The sequence below is a fragment of the Coregonus lavaretus genome (genome assembly GCF_964263955.1).
Source record: "Coregonus lavaretus genome assembly, chromosome: 1".
Lineage (NCBI taxonomy): Eukaryota > Metazoa > Chordata > Actinopteri > Salmoniformes > Salmonidae > Coregonus > Coregonus lavaretus.
In genome coordinates, this window is record NC_139988.1 from 55,951,313 (window position 1) to 55,979,090 (window position 27,778).

The 27,778-nt window shown below is 43.4% G+C and overlaps 1 protein-coding gene across 2 annotated transcripts in view; it reads right to left on the minus strand.

Annotated features, from left to right (window-relative positions):
- The window catches only part of cpeb3 (cytoplasmic polyadenylation element binding protein 3), a 71,430-nt gene that overhangs the window by 35,140 nt on the left and 8,512 nt on the right, over positions 1-27,778 (minus strand). Inside the window, exon 3 of one of the 2 annotated variants that reach the window (XM_084169831.1) lies at positions 7,358-7,442. In XM_084169831.1, the coding sequence (XP_084025957.1) occupies positions 7,358-7,442 (85 nt within the window). Of the gene's footprint in view, positions 1-7,288; positions 7,443-27,778 lie in introns of both variants that reach the window. The other variant, XM_084169830.1, reaches the window with a different exon arrangement.

The window sequence follows — 27,778 nt, forward strand, 5'->3', positions numbered from 1 at the left end:
GGATGTATTTCAAACTCAGTGCCTCTTTGCTTGACATCATGGGAAAATCAAAAGAAATCAGCCAAGACCTCAGAAAAAACATTGTAGACCTCCACAAGTCTGGTTCATCCTTGGGAGCAATTACCAAATGCCTGAAGGTACCACGTTCATCTGTACAAACAATAGTACGCAAGTATAAACACCATGGGACCACGCAGCCGTCATACCGCTCAGGAAAGAGACACGTTCTGTCTCCTTGAGATGAACGTACTTTGGTGCGAAAAGTGCAAATCAATCCCAGAACAACAGCAAAGGACCTTGTGAAGATGCTGGAGGAAACAGGTACAAAAGTATCTATATCCACAGTAAAACGAGTCCTATATCGACATAACCTGAAAGGCCGCTCAGCAAGGAAGAAGCCACTGCTCCAAAACCGCCATAAAAAAGCCAGACTATGGTTTGCAACTGCACATGGGGACAAAGATCGTACTTTTTGGAGAAATGTCCTCTGGTCTGATGAAACAAAAATAGAACTGTTTGGCCATAACAACCATTGTTATGTTTGGAGAAAAAAGGGGGAAGCTTGCAAGCCAAACAACACCATCTCAACCGTGAAGCACAGGGGTGGCAGCATCATGCTGTGGGGGTGCTTTGCTGCAGGAGGGACTGGTGCACTTCACAAAATAGATGGCATCATGAGGAAGGAAAATTATGTGGATATATTGAAGCAACATCTCAAGACATCAGTCAGGAAGTTAAAGCTTGGTTGCAAATGGGTCTTCCAAATGGACAATGACCCCAAGCATACTTCCAAAGTTGTGGCAAAATGGCTTAAGGACAACCAAGTCAAGGTATTGGAATGGCCATCACAAAGCCCTGACCTCAATCCTATAGAAAATGTGTGGGCAGAACTGAAAAAGCGTGTGCGAGCAAGGAGACCTACAAACCTGACTCAGTTACACCAGCTCTGTCAAGAGGAATGGGCCAAAATTCACCCAACTTATTGTGGGAAGCTTGTGGAAGGCTACCTGAAACGTTTGACCCAAGTTAAATAATTTAAAGGCAATGCTACCAAATACTAATTGAGTGTATGTAAACTTCTGACCCACTGGGAATGTTATGAAATAAATAAAAGCTGAAAGAAACAATTATCTCTACTATTGGTGGTGATCCTAACTGACCTAAGACAGGGAATTTTTACTAGGATTATATGTCAGGAATTGTGAAAAACTGAGTTTAAATGTATTTGGCTAAGGTGTATGTAAACTTCCGACTTCAACTGTACATGACTGTTGGGAGTGTGTTGCCATACCTTTAGCTCCCAGGTGCAGCAGAGCTGACACACTAAATCTGAAGTTGCAGCAGATGTCTTGACCACACTCTGGTAGAGAACGACCAATATGGATTTTTTAGGGCCGGTGCCAATACCAATTTTTTGGGGTCAAGGAGGCGGATGGCCGATATTGATGTTCAATAGCAATACATTTGAACATTTGGATGACAAAATTGCCTAGAGACAGACATGTATGCATAAATGCATCAATTTTAAAATCAAACAATAAATGTGACTGTTTTTACCAATCTAACTACATAACATCATGGCAATACTTTTATTTGAACGGTAAATCTCTTGATAAACTGGGTAAATTAAGATGGCATAGGCCTACTCACAATACAGGTTAATGTATATTCATAGGAGTGTGTGCATTCATTGAGTTATTGAGCTTGTTTTGGCTGATCAGTATATGGTGCTACAGATGACAAACAATCTGTTTGCCTTCATTTGACACTTATATTAGCCTACTGATTAACAACATTTGCATAGTAGCACAGGCTACATGTTTCTACGCACCGCTGAAATTCATGTTAATTAAAACATCACTAAATAAATGTTAAACCCATAACAGCCAATTTTTTAAAGCTCAAGTGCAAAACAAAGCGACAATGGAATTTGTTTGTAGCCGAGGCATACAGTCACATTTATAAGATCATGTGAGGCAGACCAGCGGAGCAGTGTGTGTGTGTATGTGTCTGTGTTCAGTGTGTTGACATGAATGCTTTGAATAGTGCCTGATTTGCATGTGGCAGTATATACACGTCTATCGAGCAGTTTATACTGTGTCAGTGTAATCAGAGTATGTGTTTGTGTGTGAGGAGGACTGTGCGCCATAGCCACTGCTTGGTGGCTGCTGGTGTTTTTCCAGGCCGAGGGAAGGAACTGTGGCGCGGAGGAAGCCTAACTATTAACTCTCCACATGTGAGCTAACCCAATTTAGGAACTCACTTCATGCGCTCCAGTGTGGAGCAAAAAAATAAAACAGTTTGTTCACGACATCCCAGCCCGGCTCCCCTCCCCTTCAAAACAGAGCGTAAATTCCCCATGCATGCCATTCCGATCGGATTAATCAGCATTCAGGAGTTAAAGAGGATCACAAGAATGGAGTGGCATTCCGTGGCACCCGCTCCTCTGCCCTCCCATTCCCTCTCTCTGGACTGACTCCTCTTCAAACACTCAGTCAACTCTATAGAGTCTCGCCCTTCTCGCCATCATAGTCAGGCAGAGAGGGGTTCACATTCACACCCTCTGTGTAACCCCCCCATTCTCATAATCACACACCCGTGGATGCCCTCTCATTCTCACACACTTTCCTCCTTCACACATGATTGGAATCCCAAACAACACTCGAGGAATCGGGGTAAAAAATGCTAGGTATGAGAGAAATGTCTTTGAAAGAACACTATTATTGTCGGCATGAAAGTTTAGTGGGGGGGGGGGGGGGGGGTGAGTTTGATTACATTGTTAACTAGAATAGCGCAAGTCTTCCTCACCTTGAAATAATAACAAAGGGAAAGGATAAGTGACAGACCTTGGTGGCTGTCCTTTAGCCTGGTCCCAGATCAGTTTGTGCCGTCTTGCTAACTCCTATGATCAGTGCCAATGGCCATTGTCAATGACCGTTGGCAAGACAGACTAGCGCTATGGGCAGCCTCAGCCAATGGAGCCAAGGAAGGGGAGGAGGACACCACCAGGGAAGACCTGCTCTGTGACAGGCCTAGCAGCAGCACGCCTCTCTGAAGGCAGACCTACGCTGTTGACACGAGGATGGGGAGTAAACAGTGATGGGGCATGAATGTGGAACCATCTGGCTGGGATTCAGCCTTCCACTCGCTCTCTCCCTCAGTCTCTCTCTCCAGTCTCTCTCTAGTCTCCCTCTCTCCCCGAGCTGATTTACAACAACAGGGGAACATTTGCAGGAGATTCTGGTCTCTCCGTCCCCTCCTCTAGTTCCAGTGAAGTGGGGCATGGCCGTGATGACCTTTGCGGCGATGAAACAATGCTCTCTCGACACAATATTGAAAAAACAGAATATACGCATGAGAAAGCAGCAGGCAGCTTCTCATAATATCCCCCCAACTCCACACCTCCCAAACATTTCCATTGTCTGGCAGGCTAAGAAAACAACACTGAACATGAGTCAGTTTTCATAATAGGCATGTGACCTACTCTGACAAAATTATCTCAAGGAATCTGTGAGTGTGACTCTGTGACAGACACATGTGACATACATGTGGTGTTGAAAGAATTTGGGGAGAGTATCCATTCCAAAACAACATGTTGCTTTTCACAGTAAACTCTCTTTGCTCCTAGACCAAGGGCTACCATTGTATTTCTCTGAAATAAGGCATTTGAACCATTGCTTAGATTTTCTGTTTCTTTGTATCAAATAATCACTATGCCAGCCTTTGGAGTGGCATTTTTCTCTCATGTTCCCAGCAATCCAACAGACACATTTGAACCCATTTGTTTGATGCGATGGGGTCCATACTTACGAACTCTTGCTTAAAACCTCAACTTTTTCTCTAAAATGCTCTATAGTAACACGACCAGCATGACTATTTGCTAGTGTTGTCCCGATACCAACATTTTACTAACGATACGATACCAGGCCAAGTATCAAGATACCGAGTAGTATCAATTTTCTCATATTTGCAAAGGCCTACCTGTAATTTGGCTGTAGGAATGGGAGGAAGGAATATACATGCATAATGATCTGCATGTCATTGTGTCAGTAAGGGGAAAACACTGCATGAAACCTTCTTTACTCTTCAGTTGTAACACACACACTCTCTCCCCCTCTCTCACATAAACACACACCCCACTCTCTCTCCCACACACACTCTGCTCCCAACTTTAAAAACGTTAGGCACCAAACAGAATTTAAGGAACACCAGAAAAATATTGATTTTTGATATAGTTTAGGCTTACATTCGGCCTATATGAATCCTACCTTTGAAGCACATCTCATGAGTAGCAGATCCTTTTCCTTTCTTCCAGTGCCAATCGAATTTCCCTAGACCTACTGTCAAGTTACCAGGATGTTAGTTAGCTAGGTAACGTGACTGAACAAAGTTGTTTGTTATCAAACCAATAATTATCGGCCCAGGATTAGTTTAAAAAGGCCCGCAGGAAGAAAAAAATTGTAACTCTGGTTGTATGGGTCATATTTTGTTTACCATTTGAGCAAGAAAATAGCTGTTTTCTTTGCTGTAAAACTGCATGCATGCATGCCTGTTGCTGTCGCGTGACAGTGAACTTGCAAAGCCTACTCAGACTGGCCTGTGCACTGGTTATACCAGGGATGAAATGAAATACAGTGCATTTGGAAAGTATTAAGACCCCTTGACTTTTTCCACATTTTGTTATTTTACAGCCTTATTCTAAAATTGATTAAATCGTTGTTTCCCCTCATCAATCTACACACAATACCCCATAATGAAAGTGAAAACAAGTTTGTAGAAATGTTAGCAAATTTATAAAAAATAAAAATACCTTATTTATATAAGTATTCAGAACCTTTGCTATGAGACTCAATAAATTGAGCTCAGGTGCATCCCTTTTCCTTTGATCATCCTTGAGATGTGTCTACAACATGACTGGAGTCCACCTGTAGTAAAGTCAATTGATTGGACATGATTTGGAAAGGCCCACACCTGTCTATATAAGGTCCCACAGTTGACAGCGCATGTCAGAGCAAAAACCAAGCCATGAGGTCGAAGGAATTGTCCGTAGAGCTCCGAGACAGGATTGTGTCGAGGCACAGATCTGGGGAAGGGTACCAAAAAATGTCAGTGGCCTCCGTCATTCTTGAATGGAAGAAGTTTTGAACCACCAAGACTCTTCCTAGAGCTGGCTGCCCAGCCAAACTGACCAATCGGGCCTTGGTCAGGGAGGTGACCAAGAACCCGATGGTCACTCTGACAGAGCTCCAGAGTTCCTCTGTGGAGATGGGAGAACCTTCCAGAAGGACAACCATCTCTGCAGCACTCCACCATCAGGCCTTTATGGTAGAGTGGCCAGACGGAAGCCACTCCTCAGTAAAAGGCACATGACAGCCCGCTTGGAGTTTCCCAAAAGGCACCTAAAGACTCTCAGACCATGAGAAACAAGATTATCTGGTCTGATGAAATCAAGATTGAACTATTTGGCCTGAATGCCAAGCATCACGTATGGGGGAAACCTGGCACCATCCCTACGGTGAAGCATGGTGGTGGCATCATCATGCTGTCGGGATGTTTTTTAGTGGCAGGGACTGGGAGACAGGGCAGGATCGAGGCAAAAATTAACGGAGCAAAGTACAGAGAGATCCTTGATGAAAACCTGCTCCAGAGCGCTCAGGACCTCGGACTGGGACGAAGGTTTACCTTCCAACAGGACAACGACCCTAAGCACACAGACAAGACAATGCAGGAGTGGCTTCGGGAAAAGTCTCTGAATGTCCTAGAGTGGTCCAGCCAGAGCCTGGACTTGAACCCGATCAAACATCTCTGGAGAGACCTGAAAATAGCTGTGCAGCGACACTCCCCATCCAACCTGACAGAGCTTGAGAGGATCTGCAGAGAAGAATGTAAGAATGGGAGAAACTCCCCAAATACAGGTGTGCCAAGCTTGTAGCGTACCAAAGAAGACTCAAGGCTGTAATTGCTGCCAAAGGTGCTTCAACAAAGTACTGAGTAAAGGGTCTGAATACTTATGTAAATGAGATAATTCACCCTTTTATTTTTTTTATTTTTTATTTGCAAACATACTGTTCTTGCTTGTCATTATGGGGTATTGTGTGTAGATTGATGAGGGGAAACAACTATTTAATCCATTTTAGAATAAGGCTGTAACGTAACATAATGTGAAAAAAGTCATGATGACTAGGCTACTAACGTTAGATAAAATTCGAAAGTTTTTGCTGATCTGTTTCACAAACATCCATGTGCTTTTACGGAAAAAAGAGATAGGAGGTTTATGCAACATGTATGTTTACACTGAGTGTGCAAAACATTAAGAACACTGTCCTAATATTGAGTTGCAGCCGCTTTTGCCCTCAGAACAGCCTCAATTCACCGGGGCATGGACTATAAGGTGTCGAAAGTCTTCCACAGGGATGCTGGCCCATGTTGACTCGTACATTTAAAAAAATATCAGAGAGGCTCATGGTCTTGTCAAATAGCAGTAATGTACCATAATTTGTAATCATTGCCAGGTGGCGTCCTAAGTAAAAAAAAGCTTACCAGCAGCCAGCGGCAATTGACGAGGCTGGTACTCGGCGGGTGCTTTTTCAAAGCCTATGGGAAATGCTAAAATGTAGCATTTTCAAGAAAAACTTTAAGTTTAGGTTTAAGCAAGAGTTTGTAAGTATGGCCCCATCGAGTTTGAATCAATGTTATAGTCATCCCACAGCAGGGGCGTAGCCTATAAAGGGGCAACTTGAGCTCTGTTTCATCCCAATTTTAATTTGTCTCGTATCCTTTCTCCCCACTCACTAAAAGGAACAGAGGCACACAGAATCTGACCACAATAACCTTCACTGACCACAACAACCTTCACTGACCACACACACCTTCAAAGAGGCACATAAAGGACCCCACACACACGTGAGCAATCAATCACACACTGTCACTCAAAACAACATCAGATAACCACAAAACACGGCAACACACCATGATGACACAAGTGCCATCTTGTCAACATTCATATTTACATGTGCGACAGCAAGGAAACAGAAGCAGAAATGTCATCATGATTACTTGATTAAAGTCAGAAGACAATGCAGAGAAGCAGATCAAAAAAGTGTACACTCCACACAGAGTACAAGAACAATGTGTAGGATTTTGCAGGTAAGGCCAGTGGTTCATTTATCGTATTAAATGTATGACTGCAAAAAAAAATCTACTAGATTGTATTGGTGGTAGAGAAGGCAAATATGAAGCCATGAAGCCAAAAACAACTCATAAGCGTGGATGTATGAATACTCCTAACCTGCAAAATGTTTCCTCCATATAATATCAGCGATAGTCATTGGTGGGCCACCAGCTGGGTGTGGTTTACCTTTGTCATGGTCAGTCCTTATCATATCCATTAAGGAATTCTCCAAAGAGTGCAAGCTAAATGCATCAAAGGGCCGATTCCGGTCCTGCAAGAGAAGAGAGGGGTCAGAGGTTAGTTATCTTATCTCAGCTGGTTATCAAAGTAGAACACAACAACATCATCAGTACTCAACACTATCTTGCTTAAGAGTAGCTTGAGATAAAAGCGATAGTATCTTGATAATAGCTTGATGACTTGTGAGAGAAATAGGAACACTCATCCACACAGATGCACAAAACATACAAACACATCCATTTGTTGAAAGTTCAGCAGTGACCCCGATAAGGGGAGAGCAGGGTTTCAACTAAATGAGGGCCTCTTACAACTCTCATGCCCAAATCAAAGAAGACGATCATAGACCATACTGCCTGATATTACACAGCAGAAACCATGGGAAACTTGCATGTGTTTGCAATTTGCCTTGCTGTGGAAATTCTGGTTGGTTCCCTTTGCTTAAGGGCAGAACGGTACGGAGTTGAAGCCAGAGGTTTTCATGTACCAACACACCGCCCTGGTATTGTTGGAGCATCAAAGCAGGCCAAGACCAGCTGATCTTGTAATCTCAGCAAATATCAATTAGTCAACAGAAACTAAGAGAGAGAGAGAGTATTTGACTTTAGCTGCTGGGATTGCACAGTGTGCACATTTCTGTTGGTCTGATCGGAAAAAGTGTATGCACACTGCACATACATTTATCATTTCATCGTTACAACTATGTCACTTGGCAAGTAAAAAGCTGACGATTTCAAGAGTAGGGACACACTTTCCAATCAAGGGTAGATCGTGCCAAGTATGGCGTGATTTGTGAGTGTGCTCTTTCCTCAAACACTCAAGATGTTTCCGTATGGTGTGTATGACCATCCCTGGGCTAGTGTCACATAATAGCCATTCCTCCAAAATCATAAAGTTTACATTTCTGAACAGATGACCTGTGACATACACTCTAGCCAGTTTATTAGGTACACCACCCCACTAACAAAAAAGGTTCGCTCCTACAGACAGTGAGTCACGTGGCCGTGGCTTGCTATATAAAGCAGGCTATATATATCAAGGCATTCAGTTACTTTTCAAATGAACGTTAGAATGGGCAAAACTAGTGACTTAAGTGACTTTGAGCGTGGTATGATCATCGGTGCCAAGCGCGCTGGTTCCAGTATCTCAGAAACGGCCGGCCTCCTAGGCTTTTCACGTACGACAGTGTCTAGGGTTTACGGAGAATGGTGAAACAAACAAAAAACATCCAGTCAGTGGCAGTCCTGTGGGCGAAAACAGCTCATTGATGAAAGGTCAAAGGAGAATGGCAAGAATCGTGCAAACTAACAGGCGGGCCACAAACAGGCAAATAACAGTGCACTACAACAGTGGTGTGCAGAACGGCATCTCGGAAAGTGCAACTCATCAGTCCTTGTCACGGATGGGCTATTGCAGCCGACGACCACACCGGGTCCACTCATATAAGCTAAAAAGAAGTAGAAGTGGCTCCAGTGGGCAACCGCTCACCAATACTGCACAATCAAGAAGTGGAAAAACATTGCCTGGTCTAACATATCCCAGTTCCTGTTGCGTCATGCTAATTGCAGTCAGGATTTGGCATAAGCAGCATATGTCCATGGCCCCATCCTGCCTGGTGTCAACGGTACAGGCTGGTGGCAGTGGTGTAATGGTGTGGGGAATGTTTTCCTGGCACACGTTATGTCCCTTTATACATATTGAGCAACGTTTCCGTGCCCCGAAGAATTCAGGCTGTTCTGGAGGCAAAGAGGGGTCTGACCCGGTACTAGATTGGTGTACCTAATAAACTGGCCACTGAGTGTATGTACGGGGACAAATCAGAATATTGTAGGGAAGAATGCGTCTGAAATACATTGAAGCTGGTCACCAAACATGCCTGACCTTCAGCCAAAGATTAAGTACCCCCTCTGTGTGTGTGTCAGTCCTTCTGTCCAGCTGACCTGCTATGTGGCCACCCTCTAAACACATCTATTGCTGGGCTGCCTGGATCTCGTTTCTAACATTACAGCTGTCTGTGGGCTGGCTAAATGGAATAAAATACCAATTTGGTAGTGGAATCAATCATATTCTACTCAATAGGTGCTATGAAGCCTACATTAATCTGATCTGAATCATCAAAGTTCACAGCGAGAGGGAGGAGGGTAGGGCATTGAGGGGTAAGGTCTGTATGGATTTCAGCCTATAAAGTTTAGGGCCATTTGTTATACATTTGGACCAGACTACAGAGCTGATTCTGTGAGCTTATTTTGGCCCACTTCCTGGTTCTTTGAGGGAGAGACTGATCCAATATGGAGCCTGTGTTGATACTAGTGACCTGAGAAGCAGACACATTCTAGTAGATCGTATCATAAAATATATTTTATTGTAGGCGAGTAAGTCAGCGAGTAAGTGAATGAGCTTAAGAGGGTGTAGGCAAGTGAGGGAGTGACATACAGAGTGTGCCAGGTGAGTTCGGGTTAGGCCTAGCCCTTCGCAGCCGTCTCCTGTGAGTCCACTTCCCTAGCCTCAAGGCCACATTATTATTTGCCACCAGTGCTATTGTCGTGCATTCGGCTGAGCACTCAAAAGTGTTATCCCCCCCCCTCTCTGGATCCACAACACCGCCGCGGCAGATAAAAATCTGCCCACTTGGTACAAACTGTAAACACTTAAAATGCTGAGCTTTTCATTCGCCTCCCCTCTTTTTCCAACACCATGCGCTCTCCTAATCCTGAATAAAGAGAGTGAAGGGCATCATTCACAGTCAGTGGCTAAAAGACCTGGGTTGTGTTCATTAGGCACGAAATGGAAGAAAACAGGGAGGGACTACCTGAACTTGTCCTATAAGAAATGCTTGTTTTTATTTTCCATTGCAAATTATTTTGCTACGTTCTGCCCTAATGAATCTGACCCATCATATACTGCATCTCCTCTATCAGACCACTCCACCACTTATTGTGTTAATACACCACATACAGTGGGGGAAAAAAGTATTTAGTCAGCCACCAATTGTGCAAGTTCTCCCACTTAAAAAGATGAGAGGCCTGTAATTTTCATCATAGGTACACGTCAACTATGACAGACAAATTGAGAAGAAAATAAATCCAGAAAATCACATTGTAGGATTTTTAATGAATTTATTTGCAAATTATGGTGGAAAATAAGTATTTGGTCACCTACAAACAAGTAGATTTCTGGCTCTCACAGACCTGTAACTTCTTCTTTAAGAGGCTCCTCTGTCCTCCACTCGTTACCTGTATTAATGGCACCTGTTTGAACTTGTTATCAGTTTAAAAGACACCTGTCCACAACCTCAAACAGTCACACTCCAAACTCCACTATGGCCAAGACCAAAGAGCTGTCAAAGGACACCAGAAACAAAATTGTAGACCTGCACCAGGCTGGGAAGACTGAATCTGCAATAGGTAAGCAGCTTGGTTTGAAGAAATCAACTGTGAGAGCAATTATTAGGAAATGGAAGACATACAAGACCACTGATAATCTCCCTCGATCTGGGGCTCCACGCAAGATCTCACCCCGTGGGGTCAAAATGATCACAAGAACGGTGAGCAAAAATCCCAGAACCACACGGGGGGACCTAGTGAATGACCTGCAGAGAGCTGGGACCAAAGTAACAAAGCCTACCATCAGTAACACACTACGCCGCCAGGGACTCAAATCCTGCAGTGCCAGACGTGTCCCCCTGCTTAAGCCAGTACATGTCCAGGCCCGTCTGAAGTTTGCTAGAGTGCATTTGGATGATCCAGAAGAGGATTGGGAGAATGTCATATGGTCAGATGAAACCAAAATAGAACTTTTCGGTAGAAACTCAACTCGTCGTGTTTGGAGGACAAAGAATTCTGAGTTGCATCCAAAGAACACCATACCTACTGTGAAGCATGGGGGTGGAAACATCATGCTTTGGGGCTGTTTTTCTGCAAAGGGACCAGGACGACTGATCCGTGTAAAGGAAAGAATGAATGGGGCCATGTATCGTGAGATTTTGAGTGAAAACCTCCTTCCATCAGCAAGGGCATTGAAGATGAAACATGGCTGGGTCTTTCAGCATGACAATGATCCCAAACACACCGCCCGGGCAACGAAGGAGTGGCTTCGTAAGAAGCATTTCAAGGTCCTGGAGTGGCCTAGCCAGTCTCCAGATCTCAACCCCATAGAAAATCTTTGGAGGGAGTTGAAAGTCTGTGTTGCCCAGTGACAGCCCCAAAACATCACTGCTCTAGAGGAGATCTGCATGGAGGAATGGGCCAAAATACCAGCAACAGTGTGTGAAAACCTTGTGAAGACTTACAGAAAACGTTTGACCTGTGTCATTGCCAACAAAGGGTATATAACAAAGTATTGAGAAACTTTTGTTATTGACCAAATACTTATTTTCCACCATAATTTGCAAATAAATTCATTAAAAATCCTACAATGTGATTTTCTGGATTTTTTCTTCTCATTTTGTCTGTCATAGTTGACGTGTACCTATGATGAAAATTACAGGCCTCTCTCATCTTTTTAAGTGGGAGAACTTGCACAATTGGTGGCTGACTAAATACTTTTTTCCCCCCACTGTACAGCCAATAAGACTTTCAAAATGTTGAAGGAAAGAAAGGAAGATATGGCTTTTAAATCATTGCAACATATTTATTTATTGGTTGGTTATAGAAGTTTCAGTCTCTCATTTAGCCTAGACCTATAGACCCCTTTCTGTGTTTGAAAACGTGCAAGTTGGTGGCAGAACAAGGGGGAGTTCTTATAGAACGCAGGCAAAAAAAAGCCTCTATTTACATGTTGCTTATGAGTGCATTTCACACTACCTTTGGATAATAATTGGATTTTAAGGCTCTTATGAATGTCCTGCTTAATATAATGTGTGTCATCATCGCAAATCAACTGCATTATACTTAAAAAAACACTTCAACTTCAACCAGTAAAATGGCTCTTTGGCTAGCTTTTGCTACAGCCTACAGTATATCAATGAGCGTTAGCATTCTAGCTAACATCAAAAATAGTTATTTTGCAAAGATCACAATCAAATATAATCTTAGTGACTGTTCAAGCAAGAATCAAAACATAACTGTAAATTTATGAGAACCCCAAAAAGTTATTTTGTTTAGAAGTAATAAAAACGTAAATCTAGGCTATGTTGAATGGGCGCAGATGGCGATGGCTTTCTTACTGCCGCCAAGAGTCGCGCGCATCTGTGTGTGACGTCAGTGTGTCGTGTACTGGAAAGGGGTCTATAGGCTACATTTGATTGAAGATGTGATTCCGGGCCAGTCGACCTCCAATGTCATCTGGACCAGCAGGTTCCCTATGGTTTTCCATGACCCTGCACCCTGGCTCAATCATGGGATGGGGCAGCCTCTTCTCCATGCAGATATTATGTAGTACCACTGTGGCAGCGATAACAGTCCTCTTTGGTGCCATTCTTATCTCTCCAGGTAGGCAGTGGAACCTAGTGGGAGCACAACACAATAAGACTGTGTGGTAACGCAACACAGTGACCTATTATTCAGTATCATGTCATGTTATTTGCTGCTAATGAAAAACTAGGCTACTAACCTGCGCTTCAGCAGCACTCAATAAGGCATCTCGCCTCAGCATGAACATTGTTGTACTCCTGCTCCTGGTCTGTTCTGGGCGCCAAAACACTGGTGTCAACAGCCACCTTTTTAGTGGGTAGCCACTGTCCCCCAGCAGGATGCCACCACATCTACCCTCTTCAAACTCCCGCTGGAGTGTGCGCTCTCGTAGGATCCCCGCGTCGTGGGTAGACCCAGGCCACCTTGCCACCACATCTATAATCTTCTTCTCCTCGTTGCAGGCAAGCTGTACGTTGATGGAATGAAACCCCTTTCCGTTGACATACAGATAGGCTACTCATGGTCAGAAGAGGCCTGTATCCTGACATGAGTACTGTCAACGCATCCGATGATGCCCGGTATCCTGGAGGCACAGAATACCTCCTTGCTGCCTCTCTCTGGTTAGGTAGGCGGACATGGTAACGAAGTCGGTTCTTTATGGCGAGTGACACGTTGGATTGCCCTGCAGGCTGTAGCTCTGCTGACATTTATCATGTCTGCCACCGTGTTTTCAAATGCACCATTGGCATCATTATTTCTCTCTGACACATGAACCAGCTGCGGCGAGAGCTCATCGATTTAAAACAGATCACGCCTGCTAAAGCGGAACATCTCGATACACTCCCGACTGTATACATATCCAGAGGGTTGCGGTGATCTCTTATTATTAGTTCTCGTCTAAAGGCCTGTTGGTTGATAAAACCAATAGACAAGACGCGCCATGTTCCGTTATTGTAGTTTTCAAATGGTGTTTCTATGGAGAATAGTAACACCATGGAGAATGTTCGCGAGTAGACACCCTTGGGCTTACGCCCAGGAGTTGCAACTGTAACAGTATTGCTTCCGTCCCTCTCCATGCCCCAACCTGGGCTTGAACCAGGAACCCTCTGAACACATCAACAACTGCCTCCCATGAAGCATCATTACCTATTGCTCCACAAAAGCCGCGGGCCTTGCAGAGCAAGGGATACAACTACTTCAAGGTCTCGGAGTGAGTGAGGTCACCGATTGAAAACACTACTGGCGTGCACCGCTAACTAGCTAGCCATTTCACACCGGTTACACAACAGGTTTCAATTTTAGGTCCAGTGAAGAGCGCATTTTACGTCGGACGTAGAGTTACAACCCACTTAACGACCAACTGGTGCAACCGGCCCCTGACATATAACCAGGATATCAGAGTGCCTTTATGAGCAATATTTTGAACCACATTATTGGAAACAGACCAAACATGTAAGATATGGTTGACCTCAAATCAAATTTGATTTGTCACATGCTCCGAATACAACGGGCGTAGACTTAACCTTGAAATGCTTGCTTACGATCCCTTCCCAACGATGCAGAGTAAAAAAATTAGTAACAAGAGGAATAAATACACAAGAATGGAGCTATATACAGGGAGTACCAGTATCAGATCAATGTGCAGGGGTATGAGGTTTCTAAGGTAGATATGTATATGAAGGCAGGGTAAAGTGACTAGGCATCAGGATAGATAATAATAAGAGTAAGAATAAAGAGAGTAGCATCAGCATATGATGAGTGTGAAAGTGTGTGTGCATGTGTGTGTTTGTGTTGTCGGTATCAGTGTATGTTGTGTTTGTGTGCGTATGTAGTGTATGTGAAAGTGTGTGGGTTTTGTGTGAGAGTGTCAGTGTAGTGTGTGAGTGTGTATACAGTGTGTATATGTAGTAGGACATCCAATCAAAAATGCATATTTTGACCAATGTGTAAAATAATATGTAAATTGTGTCAATAATCCTCTAAAAAAAACAAATAGTCCAAACCTCATGTCTCTATCATAATCTGTTCAAAACTTGTAGGATGATCAAAATTACGGCGACTAAAAGTGGTTAAAATAATTAAACAAATCAGGAAAATAGCATTGCTTCAGCTAGGCTGGATGCTGTGCGAGAATTAAGGCCAACTGACAGGCTTACCATTGAACTCATCATCTTTCTTCTCAAATCCGGAGGACATAAAACAATATAGAGGTAAGATAGATATACATTTTGAGACATGATGTATTTTCATATGTTAGTATATGCTGTTCATATTAATGCGAAGTTCCTGTTCTTTTTCGAAGACTACTCATGAAAACAAGCGTCTTTCTATTTTCAAAGCCTTTAACATTAAAAAATGTGGACACTTGGAAGACGACCACAAAACGTAAAATCCTATAAAAGTTTAGGCGAGAAAGCTGCACCACTAAACAGAGCTCGGTGCTTATTATCGGATGTATTAGGTTACGAAAACAGACTTTTTTAATATAATTGTTATGATATGTTAGAGAAAGACCCCACTGAACGATTCAGCACATGAATAATCATATTTGTCTTGGTAAAATGCATTTTATAACATAAGGAACCCTATATATAATCTTGTGAGTGCGCATAGAATCGGTGCAAGATTGGGCCAGTGCAGATAGCCTGGGTAACAGCAGTCTTATGGCTATTTATCAGTCTTATGACTTGGATGTAGAAGCTGTCTCGGAGCCTGTTGGTCCGAGAGCCGATGCTTCGGTACCGTTTGCCAGACGGTAGCAGAGTGAACAGTCTATGGCTTGGGTGGCTAGAGTCTTTGGCAATTTTTCGGGATTTCTTCTGATACTGCCCGATATACACTGAGTGTACAAAACATTAAGAACATCTGCTCGTTCCATGATAGACTGACCAGGTGAATCCAGGTGTAAGCTATGATCCCTTATTCAGGGCCTGTCCTTGCCGTTCTACCGCCATAGGCGAGACCAAAAAATGCCAACCACCTGGAAAACTAGAATAGTCCCAGTAAGCAAAAATACTTTGAAGTTAGGTTCAATTTAGGTTCTGAATGAAAGGTGAAAAGTTATTTTCAGTATGTTTAAAATAATATTTTCCTGAATGTTGAAAAGGCATATTTTCTGGACGTTAAAAAAATACGTATTTTCCGGACGTTGAAATCAGGTTAATTTTTAGTAATGAAAAACTAGGCTACTAACCTGCGCTTCAGCCCCCCGATGCAGCAGCACTCAATAAGGCATCTCGCCTCAGCATGAACATTGTTGTACTCCTGCTCCTGGTCTGTTCTGGGCGCCAAAACACTGGTGTCAACAGCCACCTTTTTAGTGGGTAGCCACTGTCCCCCAGCAGGATGCCACCACATCTACCCTCTTCAAACTCCCGCTGGAGTGTGCGCTCTCGTAGGATCCCCGCGTCGTGGGTAGACCCAGGCCACCTTGCCACCACATCTATAATCTTCTTCTCCTCGTTGCAGGCAAGCTGTACGTTGATGGAATGAAACCCCTTTCCGTTGACATACAGATAGGCTACTCATGGTCAGAAGAGGCCTGTATCCTGACATGAGTACTGTCAACGCATCCGATGATGCCCGGTATCCTGGAGGCACAGAATACCTCCTTGCTGCCTCTCTCTGGTTAGGTAGGCGGACATGGTAACGAAGTCGGTTCTTTATGGCGAGTGACACGTTGGATTGCCCTGCAGGCTGTAGCTCTGCTGACATTTATCATGTCTGCCACCGTGTTTTCAAATGCACCATTGGCATCATTATTTCTCTCTGACACATGAACCAGCTGCGGCGAGAGCTCATCGATTTAAAACAGATCACGCCTGCTAAAGCGGAACATCTCGATACACTCCCGACTGTATACATATCCAGAGGGTTGCGGTGATCTCTTATTATTAGTTCTCGTCTAAAGGCCTGTTGGTTGATAAAACCAATAGACAAGACGCGCCATGTTCCGTTATTGTAGTTTTCAAATGGTGTTTCTATGGAGAATAGTAACACCATGGAGAATGTTCGCGAGTAGACACCCTTGGGCTTACGCCCAGGAGTTGCAACTGTAACAGTATTGCTTCCGTCCCTCTCCATGCCCCAACCTGGGCTTGAACCAGGAACCCTCTGAACACATCAACAACTGCCTCCCATGAAGCATCATTACCTATTGCTCCACAAAAGCCGCGGGCCTTGCAGAGCAAGGGATACAACTACTTCAAGGTCTCGGAGTGAGTGAGGTCACCGATTGAAAACACTACTGGCGTGCACCGCTAACTAGCTAGCCATTTCACACCGGTTACACAACAGGTTTCAATTTTAGGTCCAGTGAAGAGCGCATTTTACGTCGGACGTAGAGTTACAACCCACTTAACGACCAACTGGTGCAACCGGCCCCTGACATATAACCAGGATATCAGAGTGCCTTTATGAGCAATATTTTGAACCACATTATTGGAAACAGACCAAACATGTAAGATATGGTTGACCTCAAATCAAATTTGATTTGTCACATGCTCCGAATACAACGGGCGTAGACTTAACCTTGAAATGCTTGCTTACGATCCCTTCCCAACGATGCAGAGTAAAAAAATTAGTAACAAGAGGAATAAATACACAAGAATGGAGCTATATACAGGGAGTACCAGTATCAGATCAATGTGCAGGGGTATGAGGTTTCTAAGGTAGATATGTATATGAAGGCAGGGTAAAGTGACTAGGCATCAGGATAGATAATAATAAGAGTAAGAATAAAGAGAGTAGCATCAGCATATGATGAGTGTGAAAGTGTGTGTGCATGTGTGTGTTTGTGTTGTCGGTATCAGTGTATGTTGTGTTTGTGTGCGTATGTAGTGTATGTGAAAGTGTGTGGGTTTTGTGTGAGAGTGTCAGTGTAGTGTGTGAGTGTGTATACAGTGTGTATATGTAGTAGGACATCCAATCAAAAATGCATATTTTGACCAATGTGTAAAATAATATGTCAATTGTGTCAATAATCCTCTAAAAAAAACAAATAGTCCAAACCTCATGTCTCTATCATAATCTGTTCAAAACTTGTAGGATGATCAAAATTACGGCGACTAAAAGTGGTTAAAATAATTAAACAAATCAGGAAAATAGCATTGCTTCAGCTAGGCTGGATGCTGTGCGAGAATTAAGGCCAACTGACAGGCTTACCATTGAACTCATCATCTTTCTTCTCAAATCCGGAGGACATAAAACAATATAGAGGTAAGATAGATATACATTTTGAGACATGATGTATTTTCATATGTTAGTATATGCTGTTCATATTAATGCGAAGTTCCTGTTCTTTTTCGAAGACTACTCATGAAAACAAGCGTCTTTCTATTTTCAAAGCCTTTAACATTAAAAAATGTGGACACTTGGAAGACGACCACAAAACGTAAAATCCTATAAAAGTTTAGGCGAGAAAGCTGCACCACTAAACAGAGCTCGGTGCTTATTATCGGATGTATTAGGTTACGAAAACAGACTTTTTTAATATAATTGTTATGATATGTTAGAGAAAGACCCCACTGAACGATTCAGCACATGAATAATCATATTTGTCTTGGTAAAATGCATTTTATAACATAAGGAACCCTATATATAATCTTGTGAGTGCGCATAGAATCGGTGCAAGATTGGGCCAGTGCAGATAGCCTGGGTAACAGCAGTCTTATGGCTATTTATCAGTCTTATGACTTGGATGTAGAAGCTGTCTCGGAGCCTGTTGGTCCGAGAGCCGATGCTTCGGTACCGTTTGCCAGACGGTAGCAGAGTGAACAGTCTATGGCTTGGGTGGCTAGAGTCTTTGGCAATTTTTCGGGATTTCTTCTGATACTGCCCGATATACACTGAGTGTACAAAACATTAAGAACATCTGCTCGTTCCATGATAGACTGACCAGGTGAATCCAGGTGTAAGCTATGATCCCTTATTCAGGGCCTGTCCTTGCCGTTCTACCGCCATAGGCGAGACCAAAAAATGCCAACCACCTGGAAAACTAGAATAGTCCCAGTAAGCAAAAATACTTTGAAGTTAGGTTCAATTTAGGTTCTGAATGAAAGGTGAAAAGTTATTTTCAGTATGTTTAAAATAATATTTTCCTGAATGTTGAAAAGGCATATTTTCTGGACGTTAAAAAAATACGTATTTTCCGGACGTTGAAATCAGGTTAATTTTTAGTTCTGAATGAAAAGTTGAAAATACGTATTTTACAGATGTTGAAATTATGTATTTTCCGGATGTCGAAATCAGGCAAATTTTTGGTTCTGAATAAAAGTTGAAAATAAGTAATTTATAGACGTCTATGTTTGGGCCAAATCAAGGCTGGTCCAGACTGGACAAAATCTGAACCAAACATAGATGATTAGTTCATTTGGTCCGGACCAAATGGATGTGGAAATCAAGGGCGGTCCGGAACTGCACCAAAAAAATACTTCTAAAAGGCGTCGGTCCGTGCTTACTTAGGTGTAGCCTACAGTGTTGCCTGAAATTGTATTTTATGAATGCCCATCTATGTGGTAAGCCTACCATTTGTAAGACACCAAAAAACGACATCCGGACAGAACCAATAAAAGACGTCAGCTCGTGCTTACTGGGGTGTAGCCTACCATGTCAGGCCGGAATTTTATGAATGCCCATCCATGTGGTATGCCCACCGTTTGTAAAACAGGCCATTGCAATGGCTTTATTAGTCCAGATTCCTGTGACAAATCACTTTGGCTATTTAAGCTCTGAATATCAGCTACCCAACTTTATCAGGAGTTATCGCGAGCCTATTTGTAATGTGTTTACACAGCGGCAAATGCAGAAGTATTTTCTTTTTCACTATGATCAGCTTGTCAAAAATGGACAGATACAAACTTGAAACCACTGATCATGACAATGGCGTGAAACTCCTGGACAACTGATTGTACATTCCATATTGTCCATTTTATTTTGACCTGTCCTGTTTTCAGGATATGTTGTTTGTTAACATGACAGCGCATTTTGTATTTGATTGAGCGCCATTTAGGTTAGGCTCTTTGATCGGAGAAACCTGCATGATGTAAAAAGTGTCCGTCTCATTACATTGTCATACATTTCATCTCCAGCCTGTAGGCTACAGAAAAGGCCACATACACTTTCTACCATATCCTATATCTGCTACATGATTTATGTTCTATTATTGTTTGGGCGGAACGTTGGTGGAGTGCTGCAGAGATGAGTCTCTCCAGGGTCCAACAGCACCCTGGAGAGGCGCGCTGGGAATGTACAAACAAAATATTTTGGGCCCCTGCCTTTGACAAAGTGGGCACTGCTTATCAAAGGGCGGCATCAGCGCTCACCTAAAAAGCCCATATGCCACTGGTTGAGAGAAATTGACTTTGTTTTTGGGCAGAATTATGTGATGTTTTATGTGTTGTTGTAGGAGGTGCGTCTTGGTCAGTTTAGCTCAGAAAATGCCGCCTTCGTCAATCTGCCGCCATAGGCGGCCGCCTAATCCTGCATAATGAGAGGGTCGGCTGTGCCCTTATTGATGTCACTTGTTAAATCCACTTCAATCAGTGTAGATGAAGGGGAGGAGACAGTTTAAAAAATCATTTAACCTTGAGACAATTGAGACATGGATTGTGTATATGTGCCATTCATGGGCAAGACAAAAGATTGAAGTGCCTTTGAACGGGGTATGGTAGTAGGTGCCAGGCGCACCGGTTTGTGTCAAAAACTGCAACACTGCTTAGTTTTTCACGCTCAACAGTTTCACATGTGTATCAAGAATGGTCCACCACCCAAAGGACATCCAGACAACTTGACACAACTATGGAAAACATTGGTGTCTACATGGGCCAGCACCTTGTAGAGTCCATGCCTGGCCAATTAAGGCTGTTCTGGTGAGCAAAAGCTCGAGATTTCTTTCACACTGGAAGCAGCGCACCAGTTGTGGTCTATGAAGACACACCCCTCCCCTTTGGACTTGCCCGTGGCCGCCTTCGTCCAATCGTGCCGCTGCATGGTGAAACCACTGAGACCTACGTACATAGAGTCAGCCAGTATAGTCTCTGCAAGGCATATAATATTGCAGTTTTTTATAAAAAAAAATTGCTAAAAGGTGACCATTTGTCTGCTCAACTGGGTGAGCTAGGCCTAAGTGTTAAAGGCCCACTGTAGTAAAAATTCTGTTTTTCCTGTGTTTTATATCATATTGTACAACTGCTGATGAAACTTACACTGTAAAAGTGTGGGGACATTTTTTTGTGAATTCCTGATAGTTGCTGGTTGAAAATACAATCTACACAGGAGTTCCAATAACAGCTAGTTGTCAGTTTTCCCCTCCCCACTCAGACCACTTCCAGACATTCCTAGCTAAATTATTGCTTGAGTAATAGTTTTTTTCTAAAAAGCTATTTTTTCCCATTTGAATGGAAATCTAGAGTAAGGTACTTAATTTATACCCAGAAATTATTTTATATTGATATAAAACAGCATAATTGGGCCTTTAATGAGTTTGTGAAGCAGACATAGATTTTTGTCATCAACTGTTAGATTCTGACTCGGACTGAGGCTCTGTCTTTGAAACACTGTCCAAAAAGGATCTGGTTCGTCCATACAGTGCACAGAGAGAGCTAAGAGTCTTCGAAAGATCTAAGAGTCTATTGACGCACCCCTGCGTCAATCTAAGTAACATAAAACAGAAATCCCCATAAAAATCTGTCAGTTTAAGCTAGAGATAATGTTTTTGCATGGGTTGCATCGCAATCCACCGCATCCGCCTATGTCAGCCTTCTGCATCTGCGGTGGAAGGTGGCTGAGCTACAGCGGTGTCTCAGACCATGAGACATCCCGAAAATCGGTCTTCTCACGAAAACGTCTGTAGTGTCTGAACGGTTTGTCATTAAAAACTCTATGGAAAGGGGAGACTCTCACGAACACGATGGTGTTCTCCGTTTTGCTCTACGATCCCCAAAAGTGTCACGGGACTCGTCTGAAGTCGGTAACGCTGATGTGCCAACTTCTGTCTGTAGCGTCCAAACCGTTTGAGCTACAAACTAATATGACCTCACTATAGAAAGGGGATACTCTCACGAACACTAAACATATTTTCTGAGCTTTCTTATATCTCCTAGATACACAGTGGCTTGCGAAAGTATTCACCCCCCTTGGCATTTTTCCTATTTTGTTGACTTACAACCTGGAATTAAAATGGATTTTTTGGGGGTTTGTATCATTTGATTTACAAAACATGCCTACCACTTTGAAGATGCAAAAAAATGTGTGTGTGTGAAACAAACAACAAATAAGACAAAAAAACAGAAAACTTGAGGGTGCATAACTATTCACCCCCACAAACTCAATACTTTGTAGAGCCACCTTTTGCAGGAATTACAGCAGAAAATCTCTTGGGGTACAGTGAGGGAAAAGTATTTGATCCCCTGCTGATTTTGTACGTTTGCCCACCGACAAAGACATGATCAGTCTATAATTTTAATGGTATGTTTATTTGAACAGTGAGAGACAGAATAACAACAAAAAAATCCAGAAAAACGCATGTCAAAAATGTTATAAATTGATTTGCATTTTAATGAGGGAAATAAGTATTTGACCCCTCTGCAAAACATGACTTAGTACTTGGTGGCAAAACCCTTGTTGGCAATCACAGAGGTCAGACGTTTCTTGTAGTTGGCCACCAAGTTTGCACACATCTCAGGAGGGATTTTGTTCCACTCCTCTTTGCAGATCTTCTCCAAGTCATTAAGGTTTCGAGGCTGACGTTTGGCAACTCGAACCTTCAGCTCCCTCCACATATTTTCTATGGGATTAAGATCTGGAAACTGGCTAGGCCACTCCAGGACCTTAATGTGCTTCTTCTTGAGCCACTCCTTTGTTGACTTGGCCGTGTGTTTTGGGTCATTGTCATGCTGGAATACCCATCCACAACCCATTTTCAATGCCCTGGCTGAGGGAAGGAGGTTCTCACCCAAGATTTGACGGTACATGGCCCTGTCCATCGTCCCTTTGATGCGGTGAAGTTGTCCTGTCCCCTTAGCAGAAAAACACCCCCAAAGCATAATGTTTCCACCTCCATGTTTGACAGTGGGGATGGTGTTCTTGGGGTCATAGGCAGCATTCCTCCTCCTCCAAACACGGCGAGTTGAGTTGATGCCAAAGAGCTCCATTTTGGTCTCATCTGACCACAACACTTTCACCCAGTTCTCCTCTGAATCATTCAGATATTCATTGGCAAACTTCAGACGGCCCTGTATATGTGCTTTCTTGAGCAGGGGGACCTTGCGGGCGCTGCAGGATTTCAGTCCTTCACGGCGTAGTGTGTTACCAATTGTTTTCTTGGTGACTATGGTCCCAGGTGCCTTGAGATCATTGACAAGATCCTCCCGTGTAGTTCTGGGCTGATTCCTCACCGTTCTCATGATCATTGCAACTCCACGAGGTGAGATCTTGCATGGAGCCCCAGGCCGAGGGAGATTGACAGTTATTTTGTGTTTCTTCCATTTGCGAATAATCGCACCAACTGTTGTCACCTTCTCACCAAGCTGCTTGGCAATGGTCTTGTAGCCCATTCCATCCTTGTGTAGGTCTACAATCTTGTCCCTGACATCCTTGGAGAGCTCTTTGGTCTTGGCCATGGTGGAGAGTTTGGAATCTGATTGATTGCTTCTGTGGACAGGTGTCTTTTATACAGGTAACAAGCTGAGATTTGGAGCACTCCCTTTAAGAGTGTGCTCCTAATCTCAGCTCGTTACCTGTATAAAAGACACCTGGGAGCCAGAAATCTTTCTGATTGAGAGGGGTCAAATACTTATTTCCCTCATTAAAATGCAAATCAATTTATAACATTTTTGACATGCGTTTTTCTGGATTTTTTTGTTGATATTCTGTCTCTCACTGTTCAAATAAACCTACCATTAAAATTATAGACTTCTTTGTCAGTGGGCAAACGTACAAAATCAGCAGGGGATCAAATACTTTTTTCCCTCACTGTATGTCTCTATAAGCTTGGCACATCTAGCCATTGGGATTTTTGCCCATTCTTCAAGGTAAAACTGCTCCAGCTCCTTCAAGTTGGATGGGTTCCGCTGGTGTACAGCAATCTTTAAGTCATACAATAGATTCTCAATTGGATTGAGGTCTGGGCTTTGACTAGGCCATTCCAAGTCATTTAAATGTTTCCCCTTAAACCACTCAAGTGTTGCTTTAGCAGTATGCTTAGGGTCATTGTCCTGCTGGAAGGTGAACCTCCATCTCAGTCTCAAATCTCTGGAAGACTGAAAAAGGTTTCCCTCAAGAATTTCCCTTTTATTTAGCGCCATCCATCATTCCCAATTCAATTCTATTTATATGATAACACCACTCAAAAGTGTGTACTGTGAGGCCTAAGCACCGATAGTTCACAAGAGGTGCAGTAATCATGTGTTACTAGGCCAGTCTGAGAAAGCACTAGGTCCATCCTCCTTACCAAACTAACTGAGACCCAGCAGTAGTGTTGGCACAGATAATGCCCAGAGAAGTTGAAGCAAGAGGCTGCACTTGTCAGCATCCACACAGCATCTACATTTTACATGTACACAGGAATTAGCTTTTCTTAGCACTCTATTCTGTTACTGTTACAGTTTCCCAGTCCCTTCCGATGAAAAACATACCCACAGCATGATGCTGCAACCACCATGCTTCACTGTGGGGATGGTGTTCTCGGGTGATGAGAGGTGTTGGGTTTGCGCCAGACATAGCGTTTTCCTTGATGGCCAAAAGGCTCAATTTTAAGTCTCATCTGACCAGAGTACCTTCATCCATATGTTTGGGGAGTCTCCCACATGCCTTTAGGCGAACACCAAACGTGTTTGCTTATTTTTCTTTTTTTCTGGCCACTCTTCCGTAAAGCCCAGCTCTGTGGAGTGTACGGCTTAAAGTGGTCCTATGGACAGATACTCCAATCTCCGCTGTGGAGCATTGCAGCTCCTTCAGGGTTATCTTTGGTCTCTTTGTTGCCTCTGATTAATGCCCTCCTTGCCTGGTCTGTGAGTTTTGATGGGCGGCCCTCTCTTGGCAGGTTTGTTGTGGTGCCATATTCTTTCAATTTTTTTAATAATGGATTTAAATGGTGCTTCATGGGATGTTCAACGTTTCAGATATATTTTTATTACCCAACCCTGATCTGTACTTCTCCACAACTTTGTCCCTGACCTGTTTGGAGAGCTCCTTGGTCTTCATGGTGCTGCTTGCTTGGTGTTTCCCTTGCTTAGTGGTGTTGCAGACTCTGGGGCCTTTCAGAACAGGTGTATATATACTGAGATCATGTGACAGATCATGTGACACTTAGATTGCACACAGGTGGACTTTATTTAACTAATTATGTGACTTCTGAAGGAAATTGGTTGCACCAGATCTTATTTAGGGTCTTCATAGCAAAGGGGGTGAATACATATGCACGCAGCACTTTTCCGTTATTTATTTTTTATAATTTTCTGAAACAAGTAATGTTTTTCATTTCACTTCACCAATTTGGACTATTTTGTGTATGTCCATTACATGAAATCCAAATAAAAATCAATTTAATTTATAGGTTGTAATGCAACAAAATAGGAAAAACATCAAGGGGGATGAATACTTTTGCAAGGCACTGTAGGACAGACACTTCAAAACCTTATTCCTTATCATTTATTTTCTGACTGTCTTTTTTGCTATTTATGAATGTGTTATTCAATGCGTTTCTATGGGCTATAGTAGTAAAGACCAAAGTCTATATTTTATCAACTTTTATTTTTAGATATATAACTAAAGGGGTCCTAAAATTCAAAATCAAATTGCTAAATGATCCATGGTATGACCATCTTAAAACAATTCCATATGTTAACTTAGTACCCAATGTCAATTCGACTCATTTCAAATGAAGGCGTCTTCTGAGATGCTCATGTGACTTTGTTTTTTAACTTAACATGGAGATGTTAAGTTGAATTCCACGCATTCTTGACCTTTTATCCAGCAGCCAACAACAGTTGGGTATGAGCACATGCCAGCACAACCTGGACTCACCCTGCATTCATGTGACATACTGTATACAGGAAAGAGATGACGAATAGCAGGTAGACTTGATCTGGCACACAGCATCAAATGAAATAAAAACTATTTGTCACATGCTTTGTAAACAACAGGTGTGGACTAACAGTGCTTACTTACGGGCCCTTCCCAACAATGCAGAGAGAAAGATATAGAAAAGATTATAACACGAGGAATAAATACACAATGAGTAACGATAACTTGGCTATATACACGGGGTACCAGTACTGAGTCGATGTGCAGGGGTACGAGGTAATCGAGGTGGATATGTACATGTAGGGATAAAGTGACTAGGCAACAGGATAGATAATAAAACAGTAGCAGCAGCGTATAAGATGAGTCAAAAGAGTTGGTGCAAAGAGGGTCAATGCGGATAGTCCGGGTAGCTATTTGGTTAACTATTTAGTAGTCTTACGGCTTGGGGGTAGAAGCTGTTCAGGTTCCAGACTTGGTGCTTCCAGACGGTGCACCGGTACCGCTTGCTGTGCAGTAGCAGAGAGAACAGTCTGTGACTTGGGTGGATGGAGTCTGACAATTTCTAGGGCCTTCCTCTGACAGCGCCTGGCATAGAGGTCCTGGACGGCAGGGAGCTCAGTGATGTACTGGGCCATACACACTACCCTCTGTAGCGCCTTGTGGTCGGATGTCAAGCAATTGCCATACCAAGCGGTGATGCAGCCAGTCAAGATGCTCTCAATGGTGCAGCTGTAGAACTTTGCCAACTATTTTCAGCCTCCTGAGGGGGAAGAGGTGTTGTCATGCCCTTTTCACGACTGTGTTGGTATGTGTGGTCAATGTTAATTCCTTAGTGATATGGACACTGAGGAACTTGAAGTTATCAACCCGTTCCACTACAGTCCCGTCGATGTGGATGGGGGCATGCTCGGCCCTCCATTTCCTGTAGTCCACGATCAGCTCGTCTTGCTGACGTTGAGGGAGAAGTTGTGCTAGCACCACACTGCCAGATCACACAGTCGTCTGGAACTGCTGGTGCTCGCATGCATGGTTCAATGTTGCTTGCCTCGAAGCGACCATAGAAGGAATTTAGCTTGTCTGGTAAGCTTGCGTCACTGCTCGCGGCTGGGTTTCCCTTTGCAAGCCCTGCCACATCCGACGAGCGTCAGAGCCGGTGTGGTAGGATTCGATCTTAGTCCTGTATTGAAGCTTTGCCTGTTTGATGGCTTGTCAGAAGTCGTAGTGGGATTTCTTGTAACCGTTTCTTTTGGATATGTATGTATCGATGCACTTATTAATGAAGCAAACTCCTCCCATGTTATCGGATGAATCCGGGAATATATTCCAGTCTGTGCTAGCGAAACAGTCCTGTAGCTTAGCATCCGCTACATCGGACCACTTCCGTATTGAGTGAGTCACTGGTACTTCCTGTTTGAGTTTTTGCTTGTAAGCAGGAATCAGGAGGACAGAGTTATGGTCAGATTTGCGAGGGAGAGCCTTGTATGCGTTTCTGTGTGTGGAGATCTAGAGTTTTGTCGCCTCTAGTTGCACAGGTGACATGCTGGTAAAAATGAGGTAAAACAGATTTCAGTTTCCCTGCATTAAAATCACCGGCCACGAGAAGCGCAGCCTCTGGATGTAAATGTTCGCTTATGGCCCTATCCAGCTCTTTTTTTTTTTTTGTGGGGGGGGGGGGGGTGGGGGTATTTTACGCCCTTTTTCTCCCCAATTTCGATCTTGTCTCATTGCTGCAACTCCCCAACGGGTTCGGGATGCGAAGGTCGAGTCAAGCATCCTCCGAAACATGACCCCGCCAAACCGTGCTTCTTAACACCCGCTTAACCCGGAAACCAGCCACACCAATGTGTCGGAGGAAACACTGTTCAACTGACGACCAAGGTCAGCCTGCAGGCGTCCAGCCCGCCACAAGGAGTCCCTAGAGCGTGATGTGCCAAGTAAAGCCCCCCGGCCAAACCCTCCCCTAACCTGGATGATGATGGGCCAATTGTGCGCCGCC